This window comes from Cryptotermes secundus, unplaced genomic scaffold (genome assembly GCF_002891405.2).
Source record: "Cryptotermes secundus unplaced genomic scaffold, Csec_1.0 scaffold247, whole genome shotgun sequence".
NCBI classification, from domain to species: Eukaryota; Metazoa; Arthropoda; class Insecta; order Blattodea; family Kalotermitidae; genus Cryptotermes; species Cryptotermes secundus.
This window is the reverse complement of record NW_019740656.1, coordinates 3,519,652-3,534,924: the sequence shown is the minus strand read 5'-3', so window position 1 is coordinate 3,534,924 and position 15,273 is coordinate 3,519,652. Positions and strand designations below refer to the sequence as shown.

The 15,273-nt window shown below is 38.7% G+C and overlaps 1 protein-coding gene across 2 annotated transcripts in view; it reads right to left on the bottom strand.

The window, feature by feature from the left end:
* Nucleotides 1-71: 71 nt before the first annotated feature.
* LOC111872390 (ubiquitin-protein ligase E3C) overlaps nt 72-15,273 on the bottom strand; it is a 22,536-nt gene continuing 7,334 nt past the window's right edge. For both annotated transcript variants that reach the window (XM_023866238.2, XM_023866236.2), the window contains 12 exons: nt 14,451-14,647; nt 13,770-13,927; nt 12,397-12,644; nt 11,385-11,593; nt 9,982-10,171; nt 8,948-9,181; nt 7,828-8,072; nt 7,018-7,230; nt 6,115-6,243; nt 3,265-3,435; nt 2,726-2,812; nt 72-2,162 (listed from right to left, as the gene is read on the bottom strand). In XM_023866238.2, coding sequence (XP_023722006.1) covers nt 1,995-2,162; nt 2,726-2,812; nt 3,265-3,435; nt 6,115-6,243; nt 7,018-7,230; nt 7,828-8,072; nt 8,948-9,181; nt 9,982-10,171; nt 11,385-11,593; nt 12,397-12,644; nt 13,770-13,927; nt 14,451-14,647 — 2,249 coding nt within the window. In that variant the 3' untranslated portion in view covers nt 72-1,994. The remainder of the gene's footprint in view (nt 2,163-2,725; nt 2,813-3,264; nt 3,436-6,114; nt 6,244-7,017; nt 7,231-7,827; nt 8,073-8,947; nt 9,182-9,981; nt 10,172-11,384; nt 11,594-12,396; nt 12,645-13,769; nt 13,928-14,450; nt 14,648-15,273) is intronic.

Sequence of the window (15,273 nt, the reverse complement as noted above, 5' to 3'; positions counted from 1 at the left end):
GTCTATGACAAATTTTACTTGGAGAATGTCACAGATACATGTCAATTTTTATGCATAAAATATCAAATTGCAACATTTATCATCATTTATTAACACATATGATCATTTACTCAATCTTATTCTATCCTTTTAATTTTGAATGCATCTGAGTTAAAATTTTGGTAATGTATGATTTCAGAAACTGGCCCTAAACAAACAAAAATTCTGCATTACATCATCATCAAAAAAATATCCTTTAATTGTCTAAGATTAGCAACACTGAAAAAACATTCAGCCTAAAAGTGAAATGTTGTCAGAAGCTGTTTCTGGCATTACTCTTTCATGACAGCAATCCTCTTCTTGCCAGTATATTCAAAATTCTAAACATTTTTCATACAACTACATATACTGATAATGAATGTGTGTTTTATTTCTGTATATTTCCTTTTATGATCCAAATTACCTGAGAATGTGATGCACTGCACAGTTCTTGTATTTACTGTATAGTAAGGTAAAAAGTTAAAAGTTATCCCTGTACTTAAACATATAATTAAGCATCACATCATGAAGGCATACAGAGGAGTGGAGGTATGCCCCCATGATTCTTAAATTTGGCACTAGATGGAGCTGAGTAGTCAGCTTCATGCTCTTTCTGCTTTACTCTCTGGGATACAAACCCCAGCACCAATTGGCCAGAGATTGGGTGGGCCCCAGAGCTGGTCTGGACTTGATGGTGAGAGAATAATCGCCCTTGCTAGGAATCAAACTGTGGTTGTGCAGCCCAGAGCCTAGTCGCTATACCAACTGAGCTATCCTGGCTACAAATTCCCTCCTAGTCTACATCATCCCAGATTTGGCATGCAGTTTGCTCTGCTTTAACACTAAAATAACTGTTATATATTTTAAAATTTGTGGTAACTAGACCCTTTTCCAGAACTTTCCAGACTGCATGGTGTCACATCATAGAAGAGAGTACATACTGTCTGCACTTACTTTTAGATTAACCTTCTTACTAGCATCTAAACAACTTATCATGGCAGACCACAATCGCAATGTAAAATTCAATTCCAATTGCTCCTGATTTTCTTCAACATTTTTAATAACCTATTTTATATCACAGTTGAACAGCAATGGTTATAAAGTATTCCAATATTATCTGTGTATGAAAAAGTTTACAGCATACAGATGTTCAGTTGTCTTTGTTACGATACCATTATGTGAAAAAATTATTTTTCTTTCTACAGACATCAGTAAGATGACTGTTTCTTTTTGTTATTTGACAACATTTTACCAAATTAACTGGTTTTAGTGTCAAATGGTAGAATGGTTCTGAATGACAGAAAAGGATTTGGAAGGAAACAAGTCATGGTTATTTTAAGGTATTATAACAAACATTTCTTAAAATAACTGAGGAAAAACCATAGAAAATTTCAACAAGAACAGCCAGTTTCTGCTGTGATTCAAACTCAGATGTTCCACATACAAGGCATAATTGGTAATCACTCACCCAGTAACAACACTAAAGCCTGCAGTCTGTATGAACACACTGAATGATTCTGCCGGTCACAACACTGTATCACAATATCTTACCACATGTTAACCTCACAATTTAGTTATATACATCTCAAGATTATAAAAATGTTAACTGCAGTATTTCCAATACTACCATGAATGGTATATTGTCCAGTTCTTCAGTCCTTACTTATGAAATTTACAATCAACACAAACCTTGTCATCAACTGGAAAATCCAAGCAAAATTCAAACATCAATATACTGTAACACATGACCACCATAACTACAGTAAAACATATTACAATTCTCAGCTATGATTCATTTCCCTCCCTTTACTGTACTGTGTCTTGTACTGAGTAAAATAAGTTAGAAGTTCTTCCTATGAACATGTTACTCCACAGTTAAACTCACGTCTCAGCACACGATACACCGCTCTACTTGAGTACAAAGCAGTAGAATGTAGATCCTGGTATTTATGAGTGGTTTCTGAGTGACGATCTATTTAGCTCAGTTCAAAACCAGCTCCGGCCTGGATAGCATACAAGAGTTTCTCTCTTAAAACCACTTCTTCCCCAAACTCTGGCAGTTTGAGCAGGTTCATGCATGTACTAGCTGTCGGTAAGCGATCTACTGATCCCGCATGCTGAATGCAGAAAGGAGGATCCAGTTCCTATAGCAGAAAGCAGTCATTCTCATCAAACAAAACTTACTGCTACAATCGGTTCCCACAGTATCAAAACTGACAAACATTACGGCTGTACAGTATTTGAAGCTTTCATGGCAACCTGTGCAAAGAAATCTTCTGCAGCAAACATGGAGATAGTATCAAAGGTTGCAGAGACTGTTTCTGCCTCGATCAACAGAGGGGGTTGGTATCACAAGATCAACACACAGATTAAACTATGCCTAAAACATATCTGAGAATGTATCATTATGAGATAATGCTACAAAAGTTAAAACTCTATTTTCAACATATAACGGGACTCAAATTTTCCATACCTAACATAGGATTTTTCTTCCACGATGTTGCCTATTCAATTATGATGTACCATAAAAGATGTTTTAGAAAATACAATTTCTGCATGGCTATCACAAAGAAGACTTAAATGGGCATGTCTGTACTTTGCTTCGCACACAGTTGTCCAAATTCAAATCACTGAAGGCCACACTTTACCTCAGGTACCAACCCAAGGGCCACAACATAAAAGCAGAAAGTGCCAAAGATATACTGACCTTAAATCCAAGTAGTGGTGGCCTTGAGCAACTAGTGACAAACTTAAGAAGCTGACTTCGCTGATGATCTGTGAAATTCTCCACAACCTATAAAAATTCAGAAAAATAAACTGAACTCAATTTAACAGAGATTAACAAGGCATATGCATATGGAAACAATCACTAGTCAGCAACACTTCAAGACAGAAAGCACAAGCAGCCTGACATGTATCCCAACTGAGTTTAATTACTCCATGTCAAATTACTGTCAAGCACCATCTGATGTTTCTTGATGTAACATTCAATTTCAGTGATCCAAATCTGTTAATGTTAAAGCTAAATCTCATCATTTTAAAACTGTCCTCAGTTCAGTATTCAAATTCATTGCTCCCCAAAAAACCTTAAGCAGGGGGTTTACTGTATTTTTAAATCACCTGTACTTGTGATAATCATTTTCAGCATTGGTATTGCAGTTTAAAATGTCTGGAATTGAAGAGTACACACTTCTGGGATGTTCTACCTCCATTAGCAACAGCAAGAAGCAAGCTACCGTAACATACCTTCCAGAAGAGGCGAATAGTGGGATGATCTGACGCGTAGCCCCCTGTATAGTTTGTGTGCTGCTTCAAGTCCTCCACATCCACTGGAATCTGGGCCCCAGAGATCAGAACTTGTAATTCTTTGTTGTTGAACATCTGCAGCCATTCCAGTGGGATAACATTTGCCAAACCCTAGAAACAGAGTGTGTCCAAATGGAAACCAGCATTTTGATTGCGAGTACTAGGATAATCATGACACAGACTACAAAGAGTAACATCTTCTGGGATGTGATGCTGTTTAATCTGGTAGAAGTTTACCCAATATATGGCCTCCATCTTCAAGGTCAAAAGTGAGCCAAGCAAGCCACAAATAAAATGATCTTACTGCTTCATTGACTTACACTTCAAGATGAAGACATGTTACTCTGAAACATTGGATTCTCTCTGAACTACGTGGCATTACATCATCATCATCCGTAATCTGTCAGATGACAGGTCCAGAGTCTCTTCCAAAACAATTCCTCCACTTAATGCAATCTAGAGCTTTCTCCTTCAAATGACAGTATCCTCTTCTGTCCCCAAGGTCATCCAGCATCTTCTTACGTCTTCTTCCTCGTCTTCTTGTCATTTCTATCTGCCCCTCTATCTTTCCTTCAATAACTTCTTTTAGAAGGCAGTTTCTGCGTATAACATGACCAATCCAATTAGCCTTCCATTTTCTTATTTGATGTAGGATATTCCTCTGCTCACTGACTCTAATTAACACTTCTTCATTTCTCACATAATCGGTCCAACTGATCTCCATCCTTCTCCAACACCACATTCTGAAACTTTCCAGATGTTTCTGATCTACTGCCCTAAGTGTCCATGTTTCAGCCCCATACAGAGCTATGCTCCAAATATAGCATTTCACTAGTTTCTTCCTCAAATTTAACCATTACAACCTGGAAGATTACACATTTGCTAGTCAAGGCCATTAGAACCTGAAATCTGACATTCAAATCTATTAATATCAAAAAAGAACTTTCAGTGGGACAGCAATATCTGATACATTGGCTACAGTCACAACATTCCACTTAAACAGCAGGGTGCATTAGCTATAATCCATGGAAAGTACATAAACAGATTGGTATTTTAGTTAACAATCAATTTGAATTGAATTGAATTGATTTTCATTCCATAAACCCTAAGCAGGTTAATACCTATGGATATAGAACAAGTCAAAAGAATACCTACTGTGTAATGAAATAAAAACCTGCAAGAAAAAAAATGTTGTAGCCTTCCTCAGAGATGTCTGATGATAAGCGGGTTTCTATTGCTTGAGACAATGGCTAACAATCAACTGATGGTTATCCAGTAAATAATTATACATACAAAAACAGAGTAAGATATTTATGTAGATATTAAGTAACTCCATTCTGCAGAGTCCTTCTTGAGAAGCTAATGGTAACATAGGTAATCAAATCACTCCCAGCATTTCAGGAACCTGAACATTCATTAACACATTCATACTGTCATCTGTATGAGTAGCTACAGACAGTTTAGATTGGAGACTGGATTTATTGACAAACACTACTCATAACTATAAGTAATTATAGTGCAACTGCTAATCTCCACACTTTTCAAATCACTACAGCAGATTCTAAGTCTTTTCAATCTGCTGTGACTTAACTGGTCATTCCCTGGTAACAGCTACTAACAGTGGATATTCTTGAACTGCACTGAATAAGTCTTCTCTTCACAGACTCCCTTATAGTGCTCTCTGAGCTCTTGCTCCAATTGTCCTCCTTATAACACCTCGGCATGGACCACGTAAAAAACACTGTTCATTGTTGTACTCCAATCATTTCCATGGGAACATATTTGTTTGCCAAGGCATTACTCAGCAACAGCTACATATACTTGCTTATTAAGACTCTGTTTACCAGCAGCACATGCTGTTTCAGCGTTTGTTTCAAGGTCATTACTCAGGAACAGGTCTATATGCTACAATTACACTTGATCTATACAAACCTTCCAATGTACATATAGGAGAAGAAAATAATAAAATTCTGCAAATAAAAAAGTCTGCCACAGGGACTGAACCATCAGAACATGACACCATGAGAACCACCAATATCAGCATCCAAACTTTGTGGTTTTTTTGCTTAGTGAGGGGTGGAGTCCAACTGGATCCACTCGGCACAGCAGCCACTGATTGGCCTATTGTAGCCTGCCCCGGGTGATTATGATAATGGAGAATTTGGTGGAATGAAGATTGGCAGGTGAAACCGAAGTACTCGGAGAAAACCCGCCCCAGCGCCACTTCGTCCACCACAATATCCCACTTGACCAAACCCGGGCCACCGCAGTGGGAAGCCAGCAACTAACCGCTTGAGCTATGGTGCGACCCAAAGCAGCCTCCATAGTCTAGGGGTAACGTTCCCACCTCATGACTCAAGGTACACGGGATCAAACCCGGCAGAAGTCGTGGAATTTTTAAAGGCGGAAAAATTCAGGGAACAAGTCCTCTGGGAGGGACTTTAAGCCGTGGGTCCTGTATCGTAGATTTACAGCATGTAAAAGAACCTCATGTCTCTACGAGACTTCTGAGCAAAATTATTAGGTAAAAACTTTCCCGCCCAAGTAGTTTCCAATGCCTCTGGCAGATGGGGGAAGTATCAAGGTACCGAGGGCCGACCTTGTTGGCTCAACGGGGCTGATAGCACGCACTGTCTACCGGTAGGGTATGGGGACAGTAGAAATTAAAGGGGGACGCACAATGGACCAATAACTGGTCTAAGTGCATGGGGAAACCCACCCCCTCCAATAATAATAATAATAATAATAATAATAATAATATGGTGCGACCCAACTTTGTGGTTTACTCACCTGTCTGAAAGCATTGCACTGCGCTCGAATTTGTCTATTAAGCTTGTAATCAGCCATGAGGTGGATATACTCAATACGGTTGGAAGCTGTGACAGGAATACTGGACCCCCCAGGCTTCAGCTCATCAACCTATAACAAACATTGCACCTAGCATAGCTAATTCAAAAACAAAATGTGTCATTCACCCTGCAAAATGCTGACAAATATTTTATATAATACAATATGTTCAGATGGACAAACTTCTAATTAACCAGGATTATTTTAATTTCTGAGTATTGTACAAATGAAATCTATTCAGGCACTTTTCTTAGTGAAGGAGCAGAGGTCATTAAAAATGGTCCCCATGAATACCAGATTTCCCACTTTTTCGATTTGCTCTGCTAAGCAGCTCATAGTTGACTGCTGCTGTGTCAAGAATACAGCTACATGACTACCCTCACTACAAACAGGTTTCACTTGAACAACCCTCATTTTTTAAGTGGATTATTTTATGATGATGTCAGTATCACACTATCACACACACAGTGTCAAACTAAAGGTTAATAGTGATAAACTGAATAGGATTTAAAAAGAAGCAGTCTTGGTCTGAAAGACTATGCCAGCTTTTCCTGGAAGGACAGATGAAAAGCATGTAAACCTCAGTAAGTAAAGCAAGTGTCCTGGCCAAGATCCGAACTGAGGATCCCCTTAATACAAGTCTTGAGTGTTACCACTAGACTAACCTATCTGGTATAACCCTTGTACTTACATAGTGAGGAAGTTACTGTGTTAGCTCACATATAAGAACACTATTCTTGGCAGTTATATCTTGTGGTATCTAATACGACATAGTCAGTTAAAGCCAACTGATGAATTGGAGGAACACTAAACATAAAGTTATGTTATGATATAAGTTAACCTTACCCTTGTTTCACCAAGTTCGTCATTGAGAACAGTGAAGTCTAGTCCAAGGTCAGCAACATCTCCTTCATAACTCTTGAGAAAGAGGAGGTTGCGATACATTATAGGATCAAGTGAAGCTAAGTGATGAACATCAACGTCTGAATGTCGGCCAACTAGCTTGGAGAGGAAGAACTCTGCCAATGGAAGTTCAACAAGCAAGTTTTCATACAATGCCTGAAAACAAACAGTAGGGTGATTGGAGATTAATAACCTGAAAAGGATTTTGAAGGAAAAATTTGGGAATTAATCAAAGTATTAATCCAGCACTTTCCAGGAGGGACTGAAAATCTCAGTCATGATAGCTGGTCTCCCAGATGAGATTCAAACCAAGCATCTCCTAAACAAAATTCTAGAATGTTACCACTAAACCAAACTCAACTACCTGGCTCTTGACTGAGACATTCAGAAAACAAGAAACTCTTAACATCCTCATGTACTGTATAGCACTGAAAATATTAAATACATTTTGAAACAAATAACATTTCCTGTTCTTCAATTAATGTTACACACAAAACAAAAACATCTTAGATGTTCTTCATTTCAAATAATTTTCTGAGATTCATACTGTCAATAAAAAACTGGATAAAAACATGTATCAGCATTTGGTGTTATCTATGAAATTTGCTGTAAATGGTTCATTACTAATGATCACAAATAGAGATAAAACTTGTAAAAAAATAAATAAAGCACCACTTCTAAACTGCCTTCCACATATATATGATTAAACTGGTTACATATTCAATGGAAGCTGACACAAGAGTGTTAACTTACCTTCCCTAGAATTCGCGCAATGAAAAAATAATGTCTTGGAAAATCAACTATAAGTAGATGAACATTAGGGTTCGGATATAATTGATTGTCTTTTGTGAGACGGAAGAAACCCCTATTGGGGTCAAAAGCTGTTTTCAGTAGCTCAGACAGGAATTCCCTGAAGACACCCCCACCATCAACACCAGCTTCATCCATTCCCACCACGTTCACGAGCTGTACCCTCATTTTCAGCCTCAGATCAGGTTCTAGGAATGTCAAAATTATAACCTATTAATCAACATTTATATTGAAGACTACAGTCTTGTGGGTTGTAATTCTGTGCAGTTTGGAGACAGCCCGACATTTTGCAGGAACTTATCGCCCCCATCAGCAGGGTCAAAGTGAAAGCCAAGCAAGAAACCAGAAGAAAGCAGACAGCTAGCTCAGCTATGGCATGTTACTATGGGCTCTCTCTGAACTACATGGCATTACAACCTACAAGACCACGCTCTTCATAATTACCACCACGAGATCTTCAAATCCAGAATATTTATATTGCATTGGTAACATCTAACCAAATACCAATTCATTCAATAATAAATATTTCTTGGAAACTGTACAAGCCAGGAATTTTATTTTTTAGAACTGAATTAAAATTCATGAGTGGCTGTCATAAATATGTTTTGTCTTTATCCAGCCTTCATAGAACTTCCAAGGAGGTAACTGAAAGTTTTCTTCCTGTCTTCCTGGGCTAGAACCATATGTGGTGGAGAGGTCTACATGTCTTGATCACTTCAAGAGGTACACTAGCCTGGGTAGGGACCAGACAAATGTAGCCTCCAGCCCTCCTGTTGGGCATGAGGCAAAAAAGCTCACCTTGATAAACAAGTGAAGAAACCTAAAGATGGATGTCTCAAGGGTAATTTAGGAAAACAATTAGGGAAAGTTTACAGCGTCAACCAGTTATACCTTTACCGAATGATTTACAGGAAGTGAAAGTGAAGAGTTGAGGGCAAGAGACAAATGACAGAGGAGGCAAGGTTCTCAGAGGACTGCATAGACAAGGAGTAAGCAATGATATGCAAGTATTCCAAAGAGATGATAGAATATGATATAATATAAACAGAAGCTGTGGGTTTACCGTTCTCTGGGGAAAGATTGTCGAAGGCATCTTCGTACAGGTAATTCCGTCTCACAGCCACCTGTATGTTTGGCCCCTGCAAGAAATGACTGTGTTCTCCCTGATGTTCTAGTTTGTCTTTTAATACCAGACTCTGGAAGACAAGCACACGTTCCTGGAATGCAACCAGGAAAGGAAGTTCTCGCAAAATTGTCATGGTCCGTACTTCTTTTGTTGATAGTGGGGGCCCTTCCTCTGTAGAGAAAACATCACATGATTTCAATTCATGGAATTCCTCCATCCCTCCAAGCAAATTCTGGGGTAACACCTCAATCACGTACTAAAACCAAAAAAATAAATCATTAGTGATAAGGGATGATTAGAAAGTATGGAAATATTTTTGATATTAGTTTCTTTTTCCTGGGTGGGTCGAGACTGAGCCCACTTGGTACATCGGCCACTGTTTGCCCTATTTTACAAGCCCCAGATGATAGATGATGATTGAGTGTGAAGCAGTCGGTGAAATGAGAATTGGCAGGGGAAACCAAAGTACTCAGAGAAAACCTGCAACAGCGCCACTTTGTCCACCACAAATCCCACATGACCTGACCTGGGCTCAAACCTGGGCCGCTGCAGTGGGAAGCCAGCAACTAACCGCCTGAGTTATGGCAAGGCCTTTTTGATATTAGGTTTAAATCATGTTCAACAAAACTAAGTACATTTTAGTGTCTAGACCATGGGTCAGCACATAGGTCCTTTTTATGAGGTTCACATATGAATTTTCATAACTCAAGAAATGCAAAAAGTGTGGTGAAAGAAGAATAAGTAACAAGAAGGACAACTGATAGCATTCAGTATAATTCAAGCTTTAATTAAAATCCACTGAGTCTGTGAATGACTAGAATGAAGAAGGAAGATTTCATTTATACTGAATATGGTGCAAGAGAAAGATAGAAGGGGGAGTGGTAAGTCAAAGAAATAAACACAAAAGCTCTTATATACAGAGTTTCTAACAACAGGTCCACGAATTCTCATTTAAATATTTATTTACTTACCAAGTTCTTCTCTAGTGAATGCTCTTAGCCCTTGGAAGGGACGATAATTCCTAAGTCTGTGTCTTCGTAGCGTAAAATCTGATGGCTTGTCTAATGGAAACATCACTTGTTTAGATATCCAGTGACCTTCAGGGCAAAATGGATGCCGAATGTCTCGCGAATTTAACTGTCGCACCAAGCCAACTGTCACCTGTACTAAGAAAGTTCAATTACAAGCGTAGGGACACAAATTAACATATATTTACAACACACACACACACAGCATTTTTATGCACATACTATATGAAAAACATAAAACGGATACATAATTTGACACCAAGTATGTTCATCTAGATGTTTCATCTCTGAAAACACTCAATGGATTTTGATGAATTTGATACTGGTGACCTCACACAATAAGCAGACAAATTTAATTTCTTGTTCATATATATAATCAATATATATTCTCCCCCTTACATAAATCCCTAACTGAATTTTAACTTTCTCACACACAGCCCACTGCATACGACTGTGTAAATAACTTAACACCTTTAGGACCAACTTTTATTCAAAACATTTTTTGGTGTGATAGATGATTAACAAAATACATGGAAAATTAGAACAGGTCTCCATATAGTGTATTTTATTTATAATCCTATGTACTTCATTTTCATTTTCACTGTTCATTTTCAAGTCAAGGAGGATGAGGTGGGCAGGCCATGTAGCACGAATGGGGGAGACAAGGAATGCGTATAGGATATTGGTGGGACAGCCGGAAGGAAAAAGACCACAGGGACGACCAAGGTGTAGGTAGGTGGACAATATTAGAATGGATCTTAGAGAAATAGGACGGGACGGCATGGATTCGATAGCTCTGGCTTAGGATAGGGACCAGTGGAGGCCTCTTGTGAACACAGTAATGAACCTTTGGGTTCCACAAAATGCTGGGAAATTCTTGAGTAGCTGCAGAATTGGCAGCTCCTCAAGAAGGGCTCAGCTCCATGAGTTAGGAAGTAAGTAAGTAAGTAAGTAAGTAATGTACTTCATTTAATGCTGTCAGTAACTCAGAATACGGATAACAGCGAAAAGCAAATTGAAATCAATGTTGAAGGAAGTGGTTATGATCTAATGAGTGGGGCTACCCCAGTATTTGTGTGGAGGGAACAAGGAAAACTATGATCATATCACTCAGGATAATCTACCAATATCCTGGCTGAGATCTCAATCAGGCAGCTCTCATATTCAAGCTAGAAGCATTACCATTTATGTCAACTTGTTCAGTGAAAATCTCATACAAAAGAGATAATATTAATGTACCTGTGAGGATATGAAGTAGAATGGAGTGGCTCTGAACAGCATAAAATGGCACCAGCAATGAGCTTAAGACATTAATTCACTGACTGCCACAAAGAAGAATATTATACCTTAAAGAGGTGTGCCCACATTTGCGTCTCCTGGTTACTGACATTAGAAGGCTGCTCTCGGCCATGCACTGCCGTACGATAATCATCCCGTACACTTGGTCGAGAGTCAGGAAAAGCCAATTCCACTAACCCGAGGCAAACTTCTTTCAGTGTGAGGCTCAAAGGAACTAGCGCCGATAAGGGAAACGGCATTGCTGTTGGCAGCGTACCTGAAATACAGAAGGCAATATATTACTTTTATTACCATTGACATATATTAATTACTCTCAATACGCTGTTCTGATTCCAAGGTTCAAATCAGATTTGGTATTACAATATTTTGTACAGTCTACCTCTTCTCCTACCTTCTGGTGTGAAAGGTAAAGATAAACTTGTCCCTGTACTTAATTAAGCACTATGCCATGCAGACTTTATAGGGTAGCAAAGGTACAGCTCCATGCACTCTTACTTCTGGGACAGATGGAGGTGAGAGATCACCTCCAAGCCCCACCTACTTTCATCCCGGTTCCCATTGGATACGAGGATGGGTGGGTTCCAGAGCAAGTATGAACACAGTGGAATAGAGAAAAGTCCCTTGCCCATGATGGGAACTGAACCAAAATTCTTTGGTTGTCCAGTCCATAACCCAGTCACTATAATCACTGAGATATCCCTACCTTAAAATGTATATAATAAAACATTTCAGCAGACCCATTATTTCCAGGTAATGGAATTAATTAATTTGATATTCAACTATTTTGTTTCTCCTGTCTAATTGCTTTGTTTCCTATACAATCAGTTCCCCTAGAATATGCAACAGCCCTAAGGAACCTCATTTCAGCTGTATCAATTTGGTTCTCCTGTTGCTTAGCTAGGGTCCAGCACTCCATATAAATACAGTCATTATTTCCCAAACCTTTAGGACAGTCTCTGTTCTTGCTTCATTGCACAGAACTCATGTAACTGACTTGGGGGCGGAGCACTCGACTATGACCACTTAATCATTCCTCAAAACATAAGGAGGTGTATGTACCTGCATGGTTATCATCAGCATAAAACTCAGAATCATGAAGAGTGGCTATAAGGAGGCTGAAGAGGGAGCAGAACACAGCAAGAAGTGGAATGATGCGGTCACTGTCTTCAGGAGACATCGGAATTCCTCTTGAAATGACATGCAGCAATGGTGTGGCACTTCCGAACAGTGAAGTCTGACAAACAGATAGTATGGCTGTCCACAGGTGTCGCAAGAATGTTGGCTTAAATGCCAGCATATACAGCAACCTATGATAAACATTAACTATTAACTAAAAAAGCATTTCTGTAAAGTTACTTAAGAATGGGGAAAATTGAAGTTGGTGATGATTGTTCATACCGCAAGGACACAAAACTCTTTAATTTGTGAACTGTACATAATATGACAAACATTTAAGCTTTCTCAGAACTCAGTCCTTAAAATTACTTTACAACATGGAGAATATTATCTTCTGGGATGTGACACTATGCAATCCTGTACAAGTTCACCAGCATTTTGGAAGAACATAGTACCTCCATCTTCAGGGTTAAAGAGTAACCCCAGAAAGCAAGTATCAAGCAAAGCTTGCCTAATGAACCACCAGACTACATATCCTCATAGTCAGTGCTGTGAGAACCTCAAATCCTATTTTATAACTTGGCAAGTGCAAAAATTACTTTTCTAGTTCAAGATGAGATGACAAATTTTTGAGAGCTGAGTCAATGACAAATTTCTTTATTGAACCTATGGTATTGTGACATAATAGTGAAATTGCAGAAGACATCCACTGCTATGCAACGACTCGGTAAACACATTCCCACGGCAACATATATATGCAAGCAACAATCGATTAACTTCCGTTGTTGTGCAACCTCCACATATATACTAGCCATTTCATTTTGAATATTGTAACAAATGTTATATTAAGACAGCTACAGGAAATATATTTCTGACAAAACAAAAAGTATACTAAATTTTGGCATGGAAATCTCTATGAAAAGTGGCCTCTTATGCATGAGACATGAGGTTCTCATGGTGATGACTATGAACACTGTCATATTCTGGAATGTGATGCAGTGTAATTTGGTAGATCATTAGTAACATTTCAGAGAAACAAACATCAGTAATGCTCTACCAGACTGCACTTTCTAGACAGAACTGTCACGAAACAAACTTGTGATATAGGTCAGCCCAACTTGACAGGAAGAGCGTCCATCTTCTATGAGACAGACCACATTTGCAAAATCTCACTTGACACTACACAGTAACAATTATTATTCTCTTGGTTTATCTTTGTACTTTGTATCATGGTTATACCAAGAACATATCAGATAATGAAGGCCGACTGTACTTTTCTCTCCAATAAAAACGTTGTGAAGGACAAAACAACTTACTTATACTTGTGAATTGCGAACTTGTGTGATACAAGGAGATTATGACACACTTGACACAAAGCCTGGAGGACATGTGGGTCCTCTGACTGATCAACTGCCAACAGCAAGGTTTGAACCCGGGATAACTCATTTAGCATCTCCACACATTGCTCCAGAATCTGGAATTACACATATAAAAGGTAGTATTACATCTGATAAGATCTTTTCAGGCTATCAGCTATGTCAATTGGTAAAGTTGTCCTGTGATTAATTAATTGATCATATCATGAAGGCACAATTGGGAGTGGAGGAATAGCTCCACCATTCTTGACCTAGGCACCAGATGAAGGTAAGTTGTCAGCTTCACACTCCAACTGCTTTACCCCAGAGAAAGAGCCCTTGGTATCCACAGGACAGGAAGCTGGGTGGGCCTCACAGCATCAGTTGCTTGAATTATTTAATTTTATAAAAGCCACAGTGAAGCCTCAAAACAAGACTATTACTTTGGACACTGTCCATCATCTTGAGTTCTTTTTAAACACATTTCAGGAACTAATTTATTTATGACATCAGTTATACGCCTAGCTTACTCATACAAAAACAGTAAATCTGCATGCACTACAAATATATTTCTTTTTTAATTAGATAAATCTGTAGGAAAGAAGTCGTGACATTAAGTAATCTTGAAGTACTAGTACTCACTTGTAGCTCTTGATTACTACTGTCCTCATGGTCCATTTCACTATCTGAATCATCTCCTGAATCACCAGATGTGTCATGACCACTGTGCACTGTACCTCCAATAGATCCACTGTACACCTTACTAATATTTACAGTCAGGGATGCTAATATCTGCAGGTAAATTAAAAGCAGCCCATCTCCAACACTCCGTCTTGGAACTGAAACAAAACTCAGTGGGACTGGAGGTTCTCACAGAGGCAAAAATCAAGAATATTATTATTATTATTGGGGCACATGGTAGCGTAGTTGGGGTGGAATTACTCAATTAACCTAATTCATCCAGCCGCACTATGGCCCTGGGGTTGACTCAGCCTCTAACAGAAATAAGTACCAGGTATGTTCCTGGGGGGGTAAAGGGTGGCTGGTGCTTAAGGCTGACCTCACCACCATCTGTGAGCCAATTGTCTAGTGAAAATGTGGGGGCCTTAACATCTCACAACCCTATGGGCCTTCACGGCCTGTTATAGGGATAGCTTTACCATTTTTTAACTTAACTTTATTATTATTATTATTATTATTATTATTATTATTATTATTGTTATTGTTATTATCATTTATTTGCTTGTTTGTTTACTTTTCTTCATTACTATGTTTTCCCAAGAAATTTCCTGTAATTTATTTTTGACTTATAAGGTGTTTGAAGAAAGCAGTCTTCTGGGATTTGGCACCGTGTATATGTGGTGTTAACCGACGTTTCGGAGGAACGTATCGCCCCCATCTTCAGGGTAGAAGAAAAAGTATAAGAAATCTGCAAGCGACAACACCGTGAGAAACGGTAAAGCAG